General features: G+C 40.6%; 1 protein-coding gene across 2 annotated transcripts in view; it reads left to right on the forward strand.

The window, feature by feature from the left end:
• aplp1 (amyloid beta (A4) precursor-like protein 1) overlaps positions 1–22086 on the forward strand; it is a 33221-nt gene extending 11135 nt beyond the window's left edge. Inside the window, exons 2-17 of one of the 2 annotated variants that reach the window (XM_071470674.1) lie at positions 7779–7958; positions 8963–9092; positions 11363–11475; positions 11954–12147; positions 12250–12560; positions 14504–14631; positions 15571–15645; positions 15750–15908; positions 16049–16177; positions 16565–16664; positions 16757–16924; positions 17073–17093; positions 17212–17279; positions 17441–17506; positions 17657–17800; positions 19063–22086. In XM_071470674.1, coding sequence (XP_071326775.1) covers positions 7779–7958; positions 8963–9092; positions 11363–11475; positions 11954–12147; positions 12250–12560; positions 14504–14631; positions 15571–15645; positions 15750–15908; positions 16049–16177; positions 16565–16664; positions 16757–16924; positions 17073–17093; positions 17212–17279; positions 17441–17506; positions 17657–17800; positions 19063–19161 — 2085 coding nt within the window. In that variant the 3' untranslated portion in view covers positions 19162–22086. Of the gene's footprint in view, positions 1–7778; positions 7959–8962; positions 9093–11362; positions 11476–11953; positions 12148–12249; positions 12561–14503; positions 14632–15570; positions 15646–15749; positions 15909–16048; positions 16178–16564; positions 16665–16756; positions 16925–17072; positions 17094–17211; positions 17280–17440; positions 17507–17656; positions 17801–19059 lie in introns of both variants that reach the window. The other variant, XM_071470673.1, reaches the window with a different exon arrangement.
• The last annotated feature ends 718 nt before the right edge of the window (positions 22087–22804 follow it).

Raw genomic sequence — 22804 nt, forward strand, 5'->3', positions numbered from 1 at the left:
GCATTTAATTTTCTCTGACTCTATTACTCTGAGTTGATTTATGAGACATTATTACAGAGTTGTCTATCCCCCACATATCTGCAGGAGGATTGTGAAAATGACCAACTACGCTTCGTGTTTTTGTCTCTTCTGGAGAGAAAACATGCACAGTGTGGCGTCATTATGGTGCATGACTCAGAAGAAGCATTTGTTGAAGTGTGGGTGGAACAGAGAGGCAGACATGCGTATGAGTTCAGCCTACTTTGTGCAGCACAAGTATCACAATCACTTGTCTGATTCTGAATATTGCTCAATACCACTTTTCCACAGAACTGGGAACACTACGCATGAAATCAATTTTATATCTGTGGGAGTTTCCTGTTTTGTTGTTCTGGTTGTGTTGGACATTTTTCATAAGTGTTACCACAGATTCTGCTGAAAAGCAGGATGTTTTAAAAGAAAAGCTTACAGGAAACAGCTGCAATATAGAGGGTATTATAAAAAGAGAGAGAGAGAGAAGCAGGATATGTGTGAACGTGATATTTATGAGTCATACGAATACCAGCTGGGAAGGGTGAAGTCTCTGTTCCTGAGGGTATGAAGCTTCAGTTGAGTCCCATGGTCCTATCATACATCAGGGAAGTCTGTATCCAGCATGTGATTCCGTGAGGAGACAGTGACTTTTACAGAAGATGTCAGTCATGACTGTCCATATTCCCCTGCACAGTGCTAGTTTGAAAAGGATATGCCACTCTGGTGTTGTATATGCAGACCCCATTAGGTGCAACTCAGAGTAAACGTACTTCTAACTAACCATAACCATGAAATGGTTGGCACTGCCAGCCTCCAGCTCTATGGAGTCTCTTGCAGTGATGCCATCTGACATGCCCTCTATTTTAAGCTATACTTGAAATTAAATGAAATATTCTGAGCTGTTTTGGCTGCTGTTCGAGACCTAGATGAACCCTGGTGATTATGGGGCCATCTGCTCCCAGTGTGCCCAGCTGGGGGCTGGACCGCTGTAATCTGGACTGATGAAGCCGGACTTAGCAGAGGCTGTGTTTGCACATCTTTGCAACCAAAAGCCTCTGTCATAATAGTTGGAACTATAATAAGTTTAAGTCAGTTTAGTATTGAATAAGTAACTGCAACTGTGTGTGGTCTACAGTAGGAGGCAATAGAACAATACATTAAACACAATGCAATATTTTTTGCTCTGCACATCAGTCTCTTCTGAATAGAAAATGAATGGCTTTAATTAGCCATTAGTCAGAGATGCATAATGAGTGTCAGTGTACAGACCTAACCTGCTTTATCCTCCTTTGTCCCCTCTGCACCATGAGAGTCTGGCAGACTAATGTTGCTACTCTCTAATAACTACATGCCACACCAGGAAGAGGCCTGATGGAGCCCATGAATAATTGAGCAACATGATTACAATGATGAATGCTCCCAAATCTATCTGGCCATTTAACACTGGCCTGGGGAGGGAGGCCAAACAGCAGAGTGTCAGGCATTGTGTGAAAGCTGTTAAGAGGGGGGCAAGAGGGATAGCAAGGATGGGCTGGTTTAGGTGGATCGAGCTTAAGCTTAAGAGGAGGTGGAGGGAGAGGATAGGAGAGAGGGGGTATATAGAGAAAAGAGGGAAGGAGGGGCCCAGAGAGCAGGAAGACACCCACTATTCAGCCATCTGTGCTGCAGAGGAGCACAAAGACATGCCGAGTAAGGCCTGTTTGTGTGTGTGTGTGTGGTTCATACATGCGTGGATTATGCATCTATGGAGCCTATTTGTACGTGGGTGTGTTCTCTACATGAGCAATGGCAATTGGCCAATCTACAATGTTAATGTTATACTAATCAGGAGCAATCCTACCTAACCAGGCTTTCCACACTATAAATTATTAAGTGTATGATTCACAGAGTACACAGCTCACTGCAGATATGTTTTTATAGAAAACAAACTCTTTTTAATGCATGTATTGCCTACATAAGCTAATGGGATTTCTTCAGAAATTTAGTGACTTGAAGTATGGAACACAAACAACATTTGTGTTGAGAACAAATATATGATGTATATAAATATATGGAGCTTCCCTTTTTGTGCCAGAATTCCTGCTGTAACTTCACGACTCTCCAGGTGATGCTTAGCTAAGTCCTATCCAATGGCACCTTTTTTTGACCTGTTAAGTCAAATCACAGTATAACAGACAGAGACAATAGTCAAAGCAAAAACCCAGATAAACAAACATCCTGGAATTTAAATAGTTTTTTTTTTTCTTTGTGATTTATGGCTGTTTGACTACGTTGTCACTACATGGTGTATTTTGGTAACATGGGATATCCTAGATCCCTGTTGCTAAGTAGAGATTAGCTCCTCAGGGGTATGATGTCCCTAGTTAATCATTGGGTGTCAAGTAAGCTCACTGCAATATATCTCTGACCAGAGGGTTTGTATTCATGTCGTCGGTAGTGTATGTTCAAGTTGAAATTCACTTATAGAGCACTTGAAAAACTTAATAAATGTGTATCAAAGTCCTTTCACACAGCATATGCACAGGCTACACACTTGTACCTTGTGTTAACACAAATACATAAACACAGGGGACATAGCTCAGGAAATTTAGAGCATGTAAAAGCAGCACAGGACAAATTAATCAAACATAAATTAAACTTTAAAGGATAAAACAAAGCAACCAAAGACAAAATCAATCACGATTACATGCGAGGGAATAAAAATGTAATACCTATAGCATTGTGGCTGTATATTGTACACAACATGACATGTTGCTCCCAGCACAGCACCACTAAAAGACTCTGCATCTACTTGAAGCCTCTGTTTCATTTATGGCATTGTGCGCCAATGTACAATCTGGCAGCAACTTGTAAAAAGTGACAAATGATGGGTGGGCTCCTCCCCTCCGCCTCTTCCGCTCTGGCTTGCCTGCCAGGACCAGGAGATTGCATCATTACAGAGGATGAAGTCATCCTGCAACATAAGGGCGGAACAGGTGCTGAAAATTTAATTAGAACTGGTTGGAAAATGCTGGAGGAACATGTGAATGTTCTGCCCTGGCCCAAATTCAGCCCTGACTTGCAGAATATCTATATTGCAAGATCCTATCTGTTGTAGGCTCTTATTTTTGGATGCTCCACACTGAAGCATAATGCCCTCTACTAGAGGGTTATCTGTGAAAATATGATTAACTACTATTATATCTGCACCAGCTGTTCCACAACTTCTGCTAGAGTGCACAGTGTGTTCTTGTCTCTGTGGGATCACTTTGTTTCTTTGTGATGCTTATTGCTATGGAGACTGTTGAGGTACACATGTGACTACAAAGTTGAGCAGCATAGTCAGTATGCAGCGGATATGGAGAAGCTAAGCAGAGAAAAAATAGTATATCAAGGGAGTTAAGGAAGATGAAAGAACCAAGCGAAAAAAAGTCAGGAAGCTAATCGATGTTTCTGGCTTTATATCACCAGGTCCTTATTAATGATGCAGCAATCTCTGCAGTGGGGAGCTGTCAGGCTTTTGGGCTGTCTGCCTGTTCAGCCTCATCAGCACTATAGGACATGATATGTGGGACTGGGTTGAACGGCACTGCCTTACCAAGCTCTGAACCTCCCTCCCCCCCGTGCTTGCAGCCAGTACTGTAGAGTCCTGACGCTTCAGTGCACTACAGTGTTTTCTCACTGAGACATGGAGGGCAGCTCTGCAGCCTGTCCTGCAGAGTACAATTGTTGACAGATTGTGAAGCATTATTGTGAATCCATCTGGATCAGAGTGCCTCAAAATGGAAATTGCGTACCACCAAGACACTGAAAATCTTTGACTGCATGTTTTTCAGTCCAAAGGGAATTGCTCCTGTAATTTGTGAGTAGAAAATGTGAATATAACAGCTTAATGAAGGCACAAGAATGTGATTCATTCACTGTAGCAAAAGCTATTTTTAGCTGTGAATTAGCTGCTTAATCCCTCACAACAGAGGACTATTGTCTGCATCTATTTAATCTGTATCTAGTGAATACAGCAATGTGTCTACTAAAGACCCCAAAGCATGTTTTACTCTTTCATTTTTGTAAACATTACCTATTGTGTTAAAGTTTTGGTTAAATTATGAACAATATTTAAAAATGAAAAGCATATTTTCAAATAATGCTTTTAGTCATACTGAAATATGTTGTCAATCATTTACACAAATGAATCTACCATGTAAGCAGCTCTGTGACACAGCAGTGCTTTGAGCTAAATCCTGGACAAAATGGCACAAAACAGCTTCAGTTGAGGTTGATGGAAATGTTATTAGCTTTGCAGATATTTTGTTAGAACTCAAAGTACTGGACAAATGTAAATTTTGACCAGATGATGGTGTTAGAGGAGACGTCACAGGATCACCAAAGTTATTATGATACATTATCTCGGAACCATGATTTTGTCAGTTGTCTGTTTTTTATTTTTGTTTTTTTTGTTTTTTGTTTTTTTGTAAACCATATACATTACCTTCTCGGTTCTGTTTTCCTTTTTCCTCTCTCAACCACAACCTCTCCAGGCCTTCTGTCCCAATTGTCCATCTTTATCAGGTACACTTTCCACTTGGTTGACTGACCAATTTGCCATTTAAACAAGATTATCAACTTGGCGGCTCCTCTCCACTGCTCTGCTGCACAGACAACAGGCACAACTATTTGTGCAGTTCTGTCCTGGTTGGGCTTCAGGTTGGATACTGGTGTTGATTTCACAGAAACATCCATCATATGTGATCTTGGGCTTAAATAGCTTTTACTGCCTGGTTTCATTGTAAAAACTATATAGTTTAGTGTAATACAGTAATTAACGTTGCATAATCAAATAAACAAAGCAAATGAAAACTGTATGTTCTCCAAACAAACAACAACATTCACTGGAATTAAATCAGGTTCCTGTCATCACAGGTTCAAGCACAGTCTTGCCAGATGTTTCCCACAAGCCTTAGTACTGTATTAACTTATTCCCAAGTCAATGGAAAAAAAATGATAAGACTAATCTACATTATGCGTCAAACACAGACAGAATACATTTCCATCCAATGCTTCCAAAAGCTTCCTCACCAATTTTGGGTAAGAATAAAAAGGACTGACGTACACAGATGACACTTCCCATTATTGCTGTGAAAATGCAAGAACACTGTACAATGAGACACTGACAAAGACAGTGTGGCGTTCACGCAGCAGCACAGATTGGGGCTATGAGACGTCAGCCCCAGAGTGATGTTTATGTGATGCAGTGGCTGTGGCTGTCTGTAGTTGCAAAAAAGTGATTATACTCCAAACTGGGTCAAAAACAAGCAGGAGATTTTCTGCTGCTACGCAGGAACAGACCAATAGATGTGTCCATCTTAAAATGGTACTTCTTATTAGGGGTTATCGCAAGAGGGAGATCTAATCTGGCCCCAGATCAGGCTGGAGATTGGGTGTGCAGCCTTGCCGTGCTGGAGGTCAGGGCCTCGGGCTCCTGATGGACTGCTATTGATTGGGGGGAACGTGGCGATACAGTTGCAGTCGCTCAGCATTGATTTTCTGCAAGTGCAGTAGTGGAGAGCAGGCAGAATGAGAGAGCTGGACCAGGGGGAGCTGCCAGGTTATCTTCTCAAATATCCGGAAGTTTTTTTTTTTTTCTTTTTTTCCTTTGTGGCACTGACCTTCCCTGAGTCAAAGAGATAGATCTATTTAGATATTAGCTCAGCAGCTTGTTTCAGCAGCTTCAGCAGAGTTTTCCTTTGCTTATCCTACAGTATACTTAACCAATAAAAATCTCCAGCTCAGCACTGTCAATAACTAACGAACAGAATCTAACAGAATCTAATATTTGGTATTGTAAAGCTAGAAATAAAAGTCTATATTAATTCATTTGTTGACTGTGAATTTAATACAATCCCAAAGAAACAAGTTTCCAAAGCATACCAAGGTTATTTGAGATTTTTGTAATAGCTGCTACAAGTGCAGGTACAAGGTAGTACAAAGGTACAGAGGTAGCAGCAAATACTTTCATTCAGTTAACTGCGGGGTGATCATTAACTAGCAGGGACTTGAAACTTGCTAGAGATGAGTAATCCATCACAGTCAAGATGTTAGTAAGTGCTGAAAGCTGAAACTTAAGAATTAGCTGCAAAATAGCAGCTGTTTCTGAGAGTAGTATTGTCAAAAAAAAAAAAAAAAAAAAAAACAGAAGACAGTGATAAAGATGCAAAATTGTAGCAACAGAAAAAACAGTGAGTTACAAGGTGGGGGGAGAGAGGGGGTGTCCATTCATAAATCTTAAAAATTCTGGTATGGTAACGGTCAGCACTAATTAAAAGTAGAGCCGTAATTTGTAAGAAATCTGCTAAGACATGCAGAAACACAAACTCCTCTTAGCATAATTAGAATGCATAGACTGCTCAGGGCTTATTATATTTATTGTACATTTACTCTAAGGGTTTTATATATTTATTTTATTCTGTATGAATTTTAATTAGGACTTCAAACACTTGATCTCCGGTCGGCCAAAGCAGGGCTTCCCTTTGATCAGGCGTCACTCTCCCATATTTTTTTTTTCTTCTCAGTTTCTACCCTTTGGGCAGCTTCCTTCTAATTGGCTCAGCGTAGCTCATCTTGTCTGTCGTCAGTAGGTCTATCTCTCTGTCTGTCAGCACAGATGAAAGGATATGAGCCATACAGAGGCTCCAGGGTGCAGGATGCCTTTTTGAAGAGTTTCAGGGTTGGACAGTAAACATTATCGCATGTTCTCTACCGTGAATGTTACTGTCGGTTACTGACGCTCTAAGAAACTAACATCTTTTACATGACCTGCAGGAATCTGCGGTTTACTTTGGTTAACAACTCATTTTTGCATCAGAGATGACGCAGCAACCATTAGAACATTATCTAGTTTGGCACTTTCTCGTGCTTCTTGAGGGCTCACTGTTATCACGTCTTCTGAAAAAAAAAAAAAAAAAAATCTGTTTTGATTGTTCGGGTGGATGACGTCTTTGTGCTGTTTGTGCTGTTTAAAGCGCTTTTTCCTCCTCCCCCCCCAACCCCTCCCATCCTTTATTCCTCCCTGGGCTCTCTCTGTCTCTGTGCTGTGTGTTAATGTAGTGAAGTGGCCCGTCGGTCAATGAGCTTGTATTAACACCTGACTCCAAGCCCTAGCTGCTGTTTGTTCTTCTATGTGGGGTCCCCTGGGCCCTCCCCCAGGCAGAGGCAACATATCCCATGATCAATAACAACATCCTAGAAGGCCACTGGAGGAAGTGAAGGGGGGGGGTCAATCTTTTACATACTCTTGTATATTTTTACTGTACACACTCTTCTTCATCCACCATCTAGTCCTGCTTTTATCAGCTCTCAGTGCTGTCAGCAAGCAGGGAGTATAGGCCACCAGTCGATAAGTCAGGCTTTTTATTGGCTCTTCTTCTCCTTCACTTCAGGGTTATTTCAACAGGGAGTATTCTATGGATCTTTCCTGATTTTTAGGTTTGCCAATATTCTCTTATAGCTCACAGTGTGGGCTAAATTCTCCTGTGCATTAGCTTCCTCTTCCTCCCTACTTCTCTGTTTCGATCTTTCACTCACTCTCGGTCTTGCACGCTGGCTCACACTCTCAATCTAATGTCTGATAGTGCAGAAGTGCATTTAGGAATCATCTGTGGTCTACACACCTCGGATCAGCTTCAAACACAATATTATCTGCCATTGTGTTTTGTACAATTTGTGCAATTGTATCGACTTCTGCTCACCTCTCTTGTTTCTCTCTCCCTCCTCCTCCTTGTGTTCTCTAGGGTCTGGCCATGGCCGAGGTGAACGGGCCAGGCCCCCAGGTTGCAGAGCCGCAGATTGCCATGTTCTGTGGCCGTCAGCTCCTGCACATGAACCTACAGACTGGGCAGTGGGAGCCGGATCCTCAGGGCCGACAGGGCTGCTTCAAAGAGCCCAGCGAAATCCTGTCCTACTGTCAAGAGGTAAGATCTTGAACCTCGCCAGGGAAAGAGCATAAACCTGAACAGCTGTAAGGAACACCCGTCTGGATCAATACTTCTAACAGCAGCATTATCAAAATCAAACTCTTAATGGTAAAGTAGTCAGCAGTTTTAAAAGATGTAACATGAAATCAACAAGACATAGGGAAATCATGTCAAATTTCATATTCTTTTTCTCTAATTTGGTTTGTCTAACACCTGCCCTATCAAATCTATATATTCAACTATATATAGTAGAGAGATGGTGGCTTGTTGAAATATTACAGTATTTCATTTTTCGCCACCATCCACTTATCCTCCTCTTGTTACCTGATATGTGTGCTCTTTAACATCCACTGTAAGGTTATCAGTGGCACACACACTCTCCACACACTCCTCCTTCAGAGATATTTATTTGGAGTGCAACTGTAAAGGCAACCAAGCGCCACCTGGAGGCCAAAGTACATATAGCTGCTTACAAAGAGCAGCAGCCATGAGCCTGAATGGACTGTAATGAGATTAGCTGGCACATTATGCATCTGTAATGGCTTTTACACAAAAACTGTCTTTTGACATTTGTGAAGAAAGCATTTTATTGTGCATTCCGAGTCTGGGCCAGCTACATTTCACTTCTCTTTCACTATTCGACCTATTATGAGCTTGTGCTTCAAATTAATGGCCTGAACTTTAAGTGAAAGTATTCAGATGTGAAATTGGAAATATTGGAGGACAAGAATGCTGATTGAAGTTATAATTCAGTATGCCATGTCTAAAATGGCTTCATATAAGCAGTTAGAGAATCTGTTGCATGACTCTTCCCCCTGTTAGTTTTCTCCCCTCTGAATGTGCTCCCCATCCTGCTACCAATACAAGTGTGTGTCCCTGAACCTCTTCTCTAACCAATTACTCCCTATCCACCGCTCCTCTTGTCTTCAACCCCTCTGTTCTGTCCATCCATCTATCTGTTTCTGTGTCTCTATCGTCTCTGCATGAACCTGTACGTCCAGATGTACCCAGCGCTTCCGATCTCCCATATAGAGGAGTCAAAAAGACCTGTCACCATCCACGCCTGGTGCAAGAAAGGTTGGGGCCACTGCCAGACACATCCCTTCATAGTCCTGCCCTACCGCTGTCTAGGTAAGAACAACACACCACACTGCCATTAGATAATTATAAAAATGTATAGGTTCAGGGTTCTTGTGTGACCTTCTGGAAAAAGTACTTCCTTAAAGACTCCTCCAATGAATATTAGGTTGTTAACCTTGTTAACATGTCCATATGATTTTTTTTATATAATACAAGAGATATCATGAGTGAAATAAGCAGTCAACACCATTGCTGAGTATTTCCACCTTGGAACTGCAGTGAACCATTGACAGTCTAATAAAGACAGATTCAGACAGCCAGGCATTCATACATCATATAACCTACAGAACAAGTCCCGTCAACTTGCGGGGGTGGGGGGAGGGGAAAATAAACCTGAAGCCTTTTAAGTACAGAGAGAGAGAGTGTTTTTATTAGCACAACCACTAACACTGTCAGCCTTTGACAGTTACAAGCTAACAAACAACATAACCAAATAGAATATGCTAACTGCGCTAACCGTTCTGATATGTCTGCTAGTCTCCGATTTTGGTGCACAACAAACTCCCCATCTGAGTCTGCGTCTGACTGAGGCTCAAACATGTAGCTGACTCTCTCTGATGTTTCCTCTAATGCTAACCAAATTGAAACACACTGCTCTTTCACCAGTCACCGAAACCTTGTCAGTACAAAGAGTGAGAGTTTGCATTAGCACAGCCACTAACACTGTGTCAGCCACTGACAGATGCAAGTTGAAAAAAAACATAAACAAGTAACTTCACTTACTGTTCTGATATGTCTTCCAGTAGCTAATTTTGGTGCACAATAACCTCCGTTGATGGGTGGGCCACAAGGCCTGATTTCTCAATGAGGAAGTAAAAGCATAGATGTGGTTCCATCCCCAGTATTTTTTTATTTTTTTCAATTTTTATGTGGGAAACCATGTTAAACAATACGTAGGAGCCATTTATTATGTTTGTGTATGTGTAGATCACGGGTGGTAGTGTAGAGTAATGAGAGGTGGAGTTTATATGTGGCACAGGTGCAACAGACCTGTGAGTGATGCATGGGTGATGGGGAGAAGGCACAGTTTTTCCCACTGTCACGCCAGGCACACAAAACCTAATCTAGCCATCATTCTCTTGTCTGCAACATGAAAGTTTTTCTGTGAACTTAAACTTTGATTCACTGGGAACTTCGCCTGGCAGCAAACAGTGCCTGGACATCCATTTGCATTGACACACATCAAAAACATGATCTTCTCCTGCACCCAGCAGAGTGACTAATTACTGGTCAGGATTGTCGCTAAACAAAATATTAATCGTAGCAGAGTATTTTTACATAGTTTAAAACATGTCTGGAGAGGAACTTTAAGTTGCGATCAGGAGAAGAAACAAGCAACAAAAAGAAGCATCCTTTATATTTCTACATCGGCTGGGTGCTTGCCATCTGTTTTGACACTGGAAACAGAAAGGAAAAATGGGGAGAGAGCCAGAATCAAAACCAGAGACATTGCAGTCATTCATTCAACTTTAACCGTTACACACCCTTCTGAAATAGTTCAACACAAGGGAAAACCCCTTATTTGAGATTTATTCCACACAAAACACCATGTTCAACTCTGACAGTATTGCAGAGGTCCATGCCTGCTACAGGCCACTAGGGGGGAAGATTGGCTAACAATAGCTGAGTGAGTGAATGAATGAGTGACTAATGAACAGTGAGTCACTCTGGAGTCATGAAGCACTTTCATTCGTATGCACAGCGCTGTAGAACTGGCTCAAGCTTGTCTGATTTCTACTGTACTGCGTGTTTCCTTTATGTATGAGCCCTAAAGAGCAGCAGGCAGTGGGAGAGCTGTATGAAGAACATGTTTTAAAGGAATCTAAAACAGTGAATACAAAACCTTTTCTCTTTGGTTTATTATATAAACCAAAGCTGTCATCTGCATTTATAATGATATTTATATCCATTTTAAGCAAAGCACATTTTTACTTTCTGTCCTTGTCTTGCCACTGTAGCTGCAGTTTGTCCGTTCACAGTGCTTGCACTTAACACGTTTATGCTTTCTGTCAGACCTCATTGTGCATCACATCCCATTTAACTATTCTGTCCTGCTACCATACTACTGTTAAATGTGTTCTCTGTATCACGCAGCCTGTGTTCATTCATATGCTCTTGTTTCCTTCCTTATTAAACCACACTCAAATTCAAATGCAGCACTGAGGTTTAGTTAAATCAAGGTCAACAATTAAAAAATACTGACACTGAACTGCTCGGAATCAGCTCACACTGACCTAGCCTTTTCTTCACTCTTGCTGCAGAGGGCGAGTATGTGAGCGAGGCCCTGCTGGTGCCTGACCGATGCCGATTCCTCCACCAGGAGCAGATGGATGCTTGCGAGAGTTACGTGTACTGGCACAACATTGCTAAGGAGGTGAGAGGGGCAGAAAAATAGCAGCTGTACAGTACAGACAAATTGTACAATAAAGGCCTATGAATGAATGAATAAATAAAAGAATGGTTTTCAGCTGCGTTATAGCAGAACGGTCATTTTTATTCAACTTTCCACTGATGCACAATAAACTTTCCATTGCATATTTGAAACCTTTTATGCAGCCAGCCCTAACAGCAATAGCAGACAACACTAGAACAGTCTGCACAGTGGTGTTGTGCAGCACTTTGTCAGTACGCCTACCTAAGGTGTTAGAGCAGGAAAGGTGACAAAGTTCAAGTTGTAACACTCCTTCATGTCTCCACCTATCAACTTTTTATGTTCCAAGAGAAGACAGTCAGAATCATGTCTTGTTATATTTAGAGGTTACCGTATTTTATGATAAGTTTAAGTTCAAAATATTCATTTCAAACTCATTGTGCATTATAATACATTGTGGATCTGATTGCCTCCCTCTCAGGAATGCACTGCAGACAATCTGGAGCTCCACAGCTATGGGATGTTGCTGCCATGTGGAGACCATTTCCGGGGGGTGGAGTACGTGTGCTGCCCAGGCCGAGGGAGTTCCAGCGGTAAAGGGGAAACAGAGGAGAGAGACATCCCTGCTGCTCTTCAGACATTCACATCCCAGACCAGTGGAAAACTTAATTCTGTGTAAGAGGCTAATGTATTCAGCTTGACGACATAAGGATGTAAGAGGATGAGAGGGCGTGTGTTAGTGGTTATCAGAGTAATGACTGTTACACTTTTCCACAGCACCAAAATAACAGTCCCCACTCCGAGCCCCTCCCCTGACACAGATGCAGAAGAGGCTGATATGGAAGAGGAGGATGATGACTTGGTGGAGGAAGAGGAAGAGGAGGAGGAGGAAGAGGAGGAAGAGGAGGTCGATGAGGAGGAAGCAGAAGAGGAGGAAGAAGATGAGGCAATAGCTGTGAAAGATCGAGAAGAGTATGAATACCCTATTGACTCAGGCCCCTACCATACATCGGACAATCTGGATTCGTTTCTGTATAAGAAAAGCCACAAACCCACCACCTCCACACCCCTGATCAAGGGAGACAGCTGTGAGTGAGATTTTTTTTCTCTGAATCCTTCATTGTTTTTGAAGAATCACCAGAAAATGTGTTTAACTGTGGTTAAGAAGTAGACGGCTGTTGACCTACGTGCGTGTCATGACGATCTGGTGCATATCACACATCTACACCCACAAATTCTTCCAGCAGAGCTCATTGTTACCATGCACAGCAAATGGAGCATCTGACCACATGAGAGCTTAAATAAAATAATAACCTCAGGACAGTAAACAATGATGGTGGTCACTGACTGTGTGGGGAAAAAATATTAGCAATTCAACCAAAAGCCAGAGCCTGTTGATAGTTTCTGGTGAAGGCTTGCGATGGGTTGGTTGTGTTTGGTGTTGTCAGAGGTTTATTTTTGCTGAAACTAGTGCATACATATATTAATACTTACTTACCAAGTGTTTCTTATTATCTTATAAATTTGTTTGTAAAGAATTATTGTAGCATTGCAACAGATAACAACATGTATTTCAATTAAAGCAAGTGGAATTTCTGCACTGCAACTAATCCAGTTTACTTAATGTCTAACCCAAAGTGTGTCATGTACATCATAAAATAGTTCAAGTTTAAATAATCCTCCCCCCGCTGGAATATTTCATTTTATCCATTTCCTAGAAAGAACTTCTTGCATTTAAAATAATACAAGTAATAAATCAAAACAAAATGGGATTGAAATGTCAGTACTTTTACAGTAATCTTTTTCAGGTTTTTTTCAGTTGAAAGCTCCACAGCCTTTAGGAATGATTAATCTTGTGTCTTACTCACCACGATGTGTGTTTCCCTGGTACTTCCACTGGGGTTACAAAAAACATTTAACAATTATCTACCATCCACATTCTGTCCAGCACACAGCAGATGTTGCTGCTAATGCTAATATTGGATTTTTTACCTTACAGGCCAAAGCCAAAACTCTTCCCGCGTGTTACATAGCAGGACGGCAAGGTCCCTCATAAACATAAAATGCTGTCTATGGTGTTGTCATAGAAAGATTATCCAAGGAATATCAGTGTATTTTCCGATGCATTCCCGCTCTATATAAGAGGGCAGTATATCAATACATGCACAAATATTAGCTAACATCACATCTGTGGTCTAACATAAGCACACTAGGTCGGGAAACTTGCAGTCATCAGTGGTCATGTATCAACGATGATGGCACAAGCCACAGGCAGGACAGCAGGTTGAAGGCCGTGGAGGGAGATGGTAGGTTCGGCTCCATTCTTCAGTAGAAGCCTATTATCAGCGAATCCCAGTTGGTTTTGGAAACTGTTGAAAAAGCATTCTGCTGAAAAATGCAGAGTGCAGAGGCAGCTTTTGGTGGTGATCTTCACTTCATTTCCATCTTGACCTTTTTACAAAATCAATCCACCTCCTCTTCTTTTCATCATCTCTCAGGAATCTGAATAAGGACACCACACCGCTGGTATTGCGGCATCCAGGAAAGACACATTTTGGGAGGGAAGGCATGGTGAATCTTAGCAGCAGTATAACTCGAGACCGAGCAGGAAAACCACTGCTGCTCGTGCGTTCCATATTTTTATACCGTTAGAGCGCTAGGGGTGGGGTATGCTAAGTGGGGGTTCAAGTGCGTCACCAGTCCCCCGTTTTGAGCCCGCCAACTCAACACTAAAATGATGAAATACAGTATAACTGCACAATTCAGTACCACACAAGTTTCAAACATTTTCAGTAATAATTATCCAAATATATATAATGTTTTTATGAACAAATCTGTGAATTTGCTTTACAGGATCTTTTAATTTTTCCCATTCCTCCAATAGCAGTGTAAAATTCTGTCTGTCTTGTTACTTTCTCAACGTACACTCTGTCACATTTGAACCAGAGCTGTCCCTTGAATTACATGATAATTGCTCTCTGGCAGAATCCACGACAGTTAACGACCTCTGTTCTCTGTCTTTCCCATCCAGTGACTACGCCTCGGCCCACAGATGGCGTTGATGTTTATTTTGAGAAGCCGGTGGATGACACTGAGCATGCCAACTTCCTGCGTGCCAAAACAGACCTGGAGGAGCGCAGAATGAAGCGCATCAATGAGGTGCTTTTCACAGGGCTAAGAACAGGCTAATGGATGGTTGGCTGGCAGGTTCAACTTTTGACCGTCAATTCACTAATCTGGGATGAGACCAGTTTGTGCATTGCTCTCAGTCCCTCATCTAATACTCAGAATGACAGGGGCACTGGCCTGTACAGGTTTCCTCTGCATTCAGAGAAGTAGATAGAGAAAAAAATATCCATAATAACCAAAAATGTCAAACTTGATGTCAAACTTGGACTAAGACATAAAGTGCATGTCATGGACAGTATATAGTCTCAAAAATATTCAATCCTAATAAATGTAATACACTGTTATTTATATGCAGCACAGGACTCTGCTGTAGTAATAATTTATTGCCTGGCATTATAAGTTATAAATACGATTAATGTACTTTGCATTACTCACAGAGTCTCATACATGTTGGAAATTTAGAGTATATCATATTGCATATCTGCCTATGTTTGCATGTATGCGGGTGTGTATCTTTTCTCAAAATCTCACGACAGTTTTTGTACAACTTCAAGATTTTCTTTTTGATTTGGGTTTTTGGCTGTGGTAATCGCACACCACAAATATAATGTTGCCACCCAAAAAAACAAAAACTGTTTTTGTCAGCACTGTGTCTTTACAGATGCAGTACGTTTCAGTATTCTTCCAAAAGTGGCTTTTAAATACAAAAAGGAAAATAACCAGTCAGTACGTCAAACAGTGATTTCTGCTTGTTGTGTTTTTTTTTCTGTCTATGCAAAAACATTTCTCATCACTGTAAACATTTTTGTTTCCAAATGATGTTTCGTAATTTTGGTCACGTCACTATCTTACTGAGAGTTTGATAAGAAGATTGATACCACTTACTCATACATGTCCTTTAGGGTAAATAAGACCACCAGCATCAGCTTTTAGTGTACGTGACTGATTCTGGGTCTTTCTATTCCGCAGATCATGAAGGAATGGGCAGAGGCAGACAACCAGTCAAAAAATCTGCCGAAGTCAGAGCGACAGGCCCTGAATGAAGTAAGTGGACTTTTGTCATCCTGCCTTAGCAACATCAATCTGTCATTTAAATTCTCCTGTGGAAGAATTAACATCATCTACTCCCTCGTTTTTTCTTCTATCAGCACTTCCAGTCTGTGCTGCAGACGCTGGAGGAACAGGTCGCTGGAGAGAGGCAGAGACTGGTGGAGACTCACCTTGCCAGAGTTGAGGCCATTCTCAACAACAACCGTCGCCTGGCTCTGGAGAACTACTTGACGGCTGTACAGTCTGACCCCCCTCAGGTACAGTAAGTGCATCATGGAGTACAGAGAAGGGGAGAGAATATACAGTGCATAAATAAAACATCAGCACAGATTTGCTGTAGATTCCCTCTCTGCAAAAGTCAGTACCTTTATCTCATTTCTTCAATTCTGTCTTCCAGCCTGAGCGGGTGCTGCAGGCTCTGAAGCGATACATGGCTGCAGAGCAGAAGGACCGCAGACACACACTCAGACACTACCAGCATATTGTGGCTGTTGACCCCCAGAAGGCTGAGCAGATGAAATTCCAGGTGTGTGTGTGTGTGTGTGTGTGTGTGTGTGTGTGTGTGTGAGTGTGTGAAATACTTTTCGCACGCATCTGTGCTTTTGGGATGCGAGGATCCTTTCTGCTGACCATAAAACTTACAGAACATTGTGTGCTAAAGAGATAGTATATGCTCCAGATAAGTTAATACATGCTGAACTCACAGAGGTGAAACAGCTACAAATACTCTTTTCATTAAACTAAGATCAGAGCCGGTATTTGCTGACTTAAAAAAAAACATGACTCCATGAAAAGTTTTAATTTTGGATTCATTTTAGGAACCAATTCAGTGCTTCGTGCCTCACAGCAAAGATTTTTTTCATTGGCCCTTTCTTGGTAAAACACCTAAGCAGATTTTTTTTATATTTTTCAGGTGTACACACACCTCCATGTGATTGAGGAGAGGATGAACCAGAGTCTTGCACTGCTGTACAAGGATCCTACTTTAGCTGAGGAGCTGCACAATGACATCCGTAAGCTAAACTCCTGTTACCTATCATTTTATTAGTTCCAGATATCAGTATTGACGACTTACGTTTTTTTTTTCTTTTTATATCACCTGTAGAGGAGCTGGTCAAGGCAGAACGAGGAGACATCAGTGAGCTCATGACCACCTCCTTCTCTGAGACTCACACTACTGAGGAGCTCCTGCCCGCTGCGAGTGAGGAGGAAAAGGATGATGAAGAGGAAGAGGAGAGAGCCTTCCAGAATAGGCCTTATCCTCCCCGCATTGGTATTATCCGCATACTGCTCAGATACACACCCACAAATTCAGCATTTTTAAGTTTTTCCTAAATTTGTAAGTGACATGGAAAACAATGACCTGCTTCTCACAGGCTTCTGTCGGTAATGATAACCTTTTCCACCCTTTCTTTTTGCAGAACCACAGTCTAACAAGAAAGGTGAGATGATCTTCAATATCATTAAAGCACAACGTTTTACTCCTCACACTGAGTGTTTTGTACTTCTTACTATTGCTTACAGCTAAATGTGTTACTGTCCTTTTGACTCTATCCTTAGTGTCTACAGTCGATGAATATGACTATACCACATCTGAGAGAGGCCCAACTTATGAATATGAGGAAAAGGTAAGATCGTTTTGGCCAGTCTAAAAGGCCGGTAACTCAATCCATGTTCAATAGACTGCAGGATAAGACACAGAAATGTGCTTTGAATATGTTTCTTATTGTTTCATTGGTTCTGTGTCTCAATAAATCCCTCTGTTCTTACATTTTCCCTCTCCTCTTAGATCAACACCTCGGCAGAGCTCAAGCAGGTAGTCAACAAGCCTCCTGAGATTGCAAGGGATGAACTGGTAAGGGCTGAGTCATACATCATAATGCCTGACTTAAAATGTGTTTGATTGCTTGAAGAAATTAGCATGGATTGAAATTAAAATGTTTAATTCTGTCCATACATGTGTCCCATATCTAATGTCTCACTGCACATTTCTTTCTTTTCATAGCAACCTGATGCTTTGGAGACATTTAACCGTGGCGCCATGGTGGGGTTGCTGGTGGTGGCCGTAGCGATTGCCATGGTGATGGTGATCAGCCTGCTGCTGGTGCGCAGGAAGCCATATGGCACTATCAGTCATGGTATCGTAGAGGTACGACCCAAGATAGGCCTTTAATTTAAGCAGAAAGCAGTCTTAAAGGACCACTTAAAGGACTTATTCACTGTCTTGCCATGAGAGTTAGAAATGTCAGAAGATCCATAGTACTCTCTCAGCTGCATGGTAACTGTGAAGTTAGTTTACAGTAGCTTAGCATAAAGACTGGAAATAGCATGAAAAAGCTAGTGTGGCTCTGTCCAAAGATTTTTTTAAAATCTGCCTACCAGCAGGAGCAGTTTTCAGACATCCAGCGGAGAACTTACTGCTCCTAGATAAGGAGTCCTGCACTTAACCCCTATAAATCAGAGAATCTTTACACTCCCTTGTTGCATAAAGTAAGATTTGTTCTTTTTGATAATAAAGCCCAGATTCTGAAACTGGACCTTAAAACAAGGCGTCAGGACTTCTGTAACTTTGTGATGTCTCAACAAAGCAAAGCAGTGACCGCCCTCAGCCATGCCTCAAGCGCAGCCCACCTGGACCCACTGTCCAGCCTTGCAGGATTTAGTTTCTGTTAGCGTTTAGCTAAAATCTGCTGTATTTTGTAGCAGTATGCATATTTTGACTTGTTGTTTCTAGTGCTCCAAAGAGAAGCCTGAGAGAGATGTAAAACCACACTGAGATGGTTTTTAGTACTTAAAACCATGAATATATCTTCATATGGATATCAAAACTTCAAATAAAACACTGTAAATGTATCAAATATGAGACTTTTAAACAAACTAGATACAGGGTGTTAAAAATCAGCTTCAGAGGTGCTGGTAGGCCAATTTTGTCACTGTTGGACAGCCTTAGATGTTTCTCAATGTTTATGCTAAGCTAAGCTAACCGGCTGCTGACAACAGCTACATACTACTTATCGTGCAGATATGAGAGCAGTGTCAAACATTCATCTGACTCTTGGCAAGTAAGTAAATATGCTCTCAAACTCTGTCTTTAAGAGGCAGTTGGTGGTGATGATGGCTAGTGATATATTTTTGAATATAATTTTAGCTGATGGCTCCGGAGCTGAACCCTTTCTGTCATATGTCTATAAACACCTTCATGGCAGTACATGCCTGTTGTTCTTGTTCTCCGTACCCTATTCTGTCATACAGTAATACAGTGTGACTGTGTGTGATCCTTCTTGGAGCCAAAGTCATACATTTATATTCAATAAACAGTGTATTGTCATCTCATTTGGTGGTGTGGTCCTTGCTCATGAACCTGTCTTTACTGTGTTAATAATTTGAGCCCTTGTGTGTTTCTCGCAGCAGGTCGACCCCATGCTGACACCAGAGGAACGACAGCTCAACAAAATGCAAAACCATGGCTATGAAAACCCAACCTACAAATTCTTTGAACAGATGAACTGAGGTACTGGGGCCGCCAACAAGTCATGCCTGACCACTTGTTTTGTCCCCCCCACTCCTTCTTACAGTGGTGTCCCAGCTACACTCCCTTTGACGGATTTATGACGTGTTGCAAACAAAAACATAACTGAATAAGTACGGGGTACATCCCTAACCCATTGTAAATGACCAACTATCATCATTACCAGAATGTGAATAATGAGATATGATACAAACTCGCTTCACCTATCATAATTGGGTTTGAGGATTGTTCCTTCCATTAGCGGTGCCACAGCATTTCATAATCCTGAAAACATTCACATCATAGACAGGAAAACCATCCCAGTGGCATGACTTGACCTATTGCTCCTCACTAGAAACTGAAGTTGAACGGTGCATAATGCTTTATAGTATTTATTTTTCAGTAGTAGTCTATTTGTTCAAATTGTACCACAGTTAGATATAATGTATCTGTGTAGATGAGTGTGAGTGACAGCCTAGTTAAATTATGGTGTAATTTTGAATTTAAAACCCACTCAGAGATTAAAGGGCAATTACCAAGCTAATTGTCTGAACTAACCTCACTTCCATGAGCTACTGTAACATTGAGCACCTCTAATATTAAGACATGAGCATTAAGCGAGGATGTGGAGGTGTAACTTTGTAACTTTGAATGTGTGAGACATTTAGGCTTTACTTTAAAGCACAGAAGGCCAAAAACACCACACTAGTCGATACAGAACTGTGTGCTGGTGGTACAAAAGAAAACATGATGGTTTTGACTTGTGAGGATCTGCCCTCAATATTATTATTGATTATTTGGCAAAGTATACCAAATACTCCATTTAGCTAAGTTAGTCAGTGAATGAGTTTATTTTATTTGTACTGCTACCTAAAGAGCTGTAAAACAGAATAATAATCAGAAGTCCGTTATTTTAATGAAAGCATGACAACTTGGTGTATGACGCTGCTGTATTTATTTGTGTTGTTCCTGTCATTGCTTTTGAAAAGTCGGAAATGTCACCGTTCAAAATGGACACTGTAAATAACGTAAGAAATACATACGACTAGATGTAGACATTTCTATGATTAATTTGCATTGATGTAATGGAATAATACATAACAATAGTACATTGTGCTGTTACGAGAAGGAGAAACACTTTCCTAACATGGCTGATTGAAAACGGACTGTTGTAAAAACCAGCACAAGACAACGACACAGTAACTTCTTTCTGAATGTATTTAAGGTAGACATTGAGATTCCATCTTCTTTTCAGTGACACATCATTCCCCTAGTAGACCTTAATAGAAATAGCAACACAACCAACAGAGAGACTACATGCCTGATGCACTTCTCATCACTTCCTGTAGCAGCCTGTTCATTTTCACATTTGGCAAGTGTGTATCGGAGCAGAGGAATTTAAAGCTTAGGCAGAGTGTAGAGAGGCCACAGCTATAGTAATGTGAAGTGTCAGTGTGGGCAGTAAGTCCCAACAAACCACACTCAGGCATGATAGTAGTGAAACATACTGTATGTCTTTAAATCTGTCAGATTGACATCTTTGGACTCAACAACATTGAATGTTAGTACTCTAAAGATGCTATTATTGAAGTTATTCTCTTCATAAATAGCGTTTCACTAAATGACTCATTGTAGTTTGTCATATTTATGATCAACATAGTACCGTGTATAGGTAAGTAAAAAAAGGGACTGTCCCTTTTTTGAGGCTGATTGTTAACTGCTTAGTGTGTCAGTTTAATTTCCTTTAGCCACTTAATTCTATCAGACCATCTTTGTTAAGAAAGGTCATGTTGTGGGATGTTGCTTTTTGTTCACCAGTCTTTAACCATACGCTGTAATAGAGATAATCCATACCAAAATCTGTTCATATTTTATTTATTTCTTACCAGTGGAGGTTTTCTTTAAAAACCTGCATTTGTCCATTCAGAGGAAAAGTCGTTTACTTGTAACCTGTATTTTTTTTAATCTTCATTTCTTTCATTTTGTAAATTTTGCTTTGAAATAAGCAAAAGAGTCTGACTATTGATGTTTTGATTTAGCATTAATCTTCTGTTTCTCTCGTTAGGCAGGTTAATTGCAGGTTGCGGCTGTGTTATGACAGGTGAAGAGAAGTCATAGCCCTTGTATAATTTGTACAGCTACGTTAGTGAATGAAAACGTTGTATGTTCACAGTTTAAGTCAGTTGATCTTGTAATGATACTACTGAAACCATAGATGAGAATAAGCTTGCCTGTGTTTCCCAAACCACTGAAGGTTTCCTACCAGCATTTAGCAGACTTAGAATGGTGTATACTGTAGTTACTCAAATCACATTTGTACGTACGTCCTCTGTCGAATTCTAGACTTCTTTGTTGGTCTGTCCCCTTACTTCCCGACAAAATATAAACAATGTTATTGAGATTTTAATTGCTGCATTATTGCCTTTTACAATGCTGTGTTTTGGATGTAATTATTCTGTATTTTTTATTTGTATGTAATAATCAGTTGGATCAAGGGTCATGCTTTTCACCTGTAATGTAATTTTAGAAGCTTGTATGAGAAAACACTGAAAAGTTTATAAGTGAAATGTAAAATATAGACAGACACATGGCCTCTGTCTAATTGACAAGGAGTGGCACTAAGCACAAGTAGAACCAAATTACTCCATTTGTGTACAGGTTGCTAAATGTTAGACTTTGATTCTGTCTGTCCGATTTCAATTATACCGCATTGATTCTAGGGATGTTGATAGCATCATTGAGGGAGCTGTTCTTCATTTTCATTCAGACCTCTAACCAAAGACATGCTCCACAAACAGGCAGACAGTTATTCTAATTTGGCAAAAATGTTCTCTGTTGTGTAACTGTATTTGCAAGCAATCTGAGAAATTAAAACTGGTCAAGCTAATTAATAGTGTAATAAAAAAAAAACCAAATGACCCATAAAATACTGTGTCTGTGCTTTGTGAATTTTCTTCTTCATGTACACTTTTTTTCTTCTGACATCTCATAGAGGCAACATGCAGGAGGTGTCCACGATGTTACCTTTGTAATGAGCCCTGTGATGTAAAAGCCACAATCAAGAGGGTGAAACTGTCTTGCTTACTCACTGGAAAATGGGGTTTTTCTTCTGCATCTCCTCAGTTGTATTTCTTTGGAAAAAGAAACCTTAAGTACTCTTGGAAAACATTTGTTTCTGCGACATGATAATACAAATTAGAATTCGTTTCATCACTGAATGCCCAGATAAGTTCACCTCAGTGCACAATTTTACAGCAACAATGATGATAAAGTCTGAAATTCAAAACCTGCTCATTTGTATATCAAACAATGACGTAATATAATACATTTGATAATAAAAGTTTCTATAAGATAGAAATCTTAACCAAGAGTAAGATAAGATTTTCTCTCAGTTCACAGAACGGAGTTTCACTGCTTCCTTAAGCCACAGTGTCTTTTCTGTGAAGCCAAATTTGCAGTTCACTTCCTATGTCAAGAAAAGCTGTATGTGATGCAAAAAACCTCAATGACCTCAATCAAGCTGAAGAAACAAAATATATGTTTCAATGAATTCAGTTTCATTTAGTTTTTCATAAAAAATATGTATGTAAGTAATGAGATACCATAGCATGTTTGTGTGTTGATTTTCCTTCATCTTCATCTTTC

Source organism: Trachinotus anak, unplaced genomic scaffold (assembly GCF_046630095.1).
Source record: "Trachinotus anak isolate AG129_WGS33_773 ecotype Australia unplaced genomic scaffold, CSIRO_AGI_Tana_v1 ptg000032l, whole genome shotgun sequence".
Taxonomy (NCBI): Eukaryota; Metazoa; Chordata; class Actinopteri; order Carangiformes; family Carangidae; genus Trachinotus; species Trachinotus anak.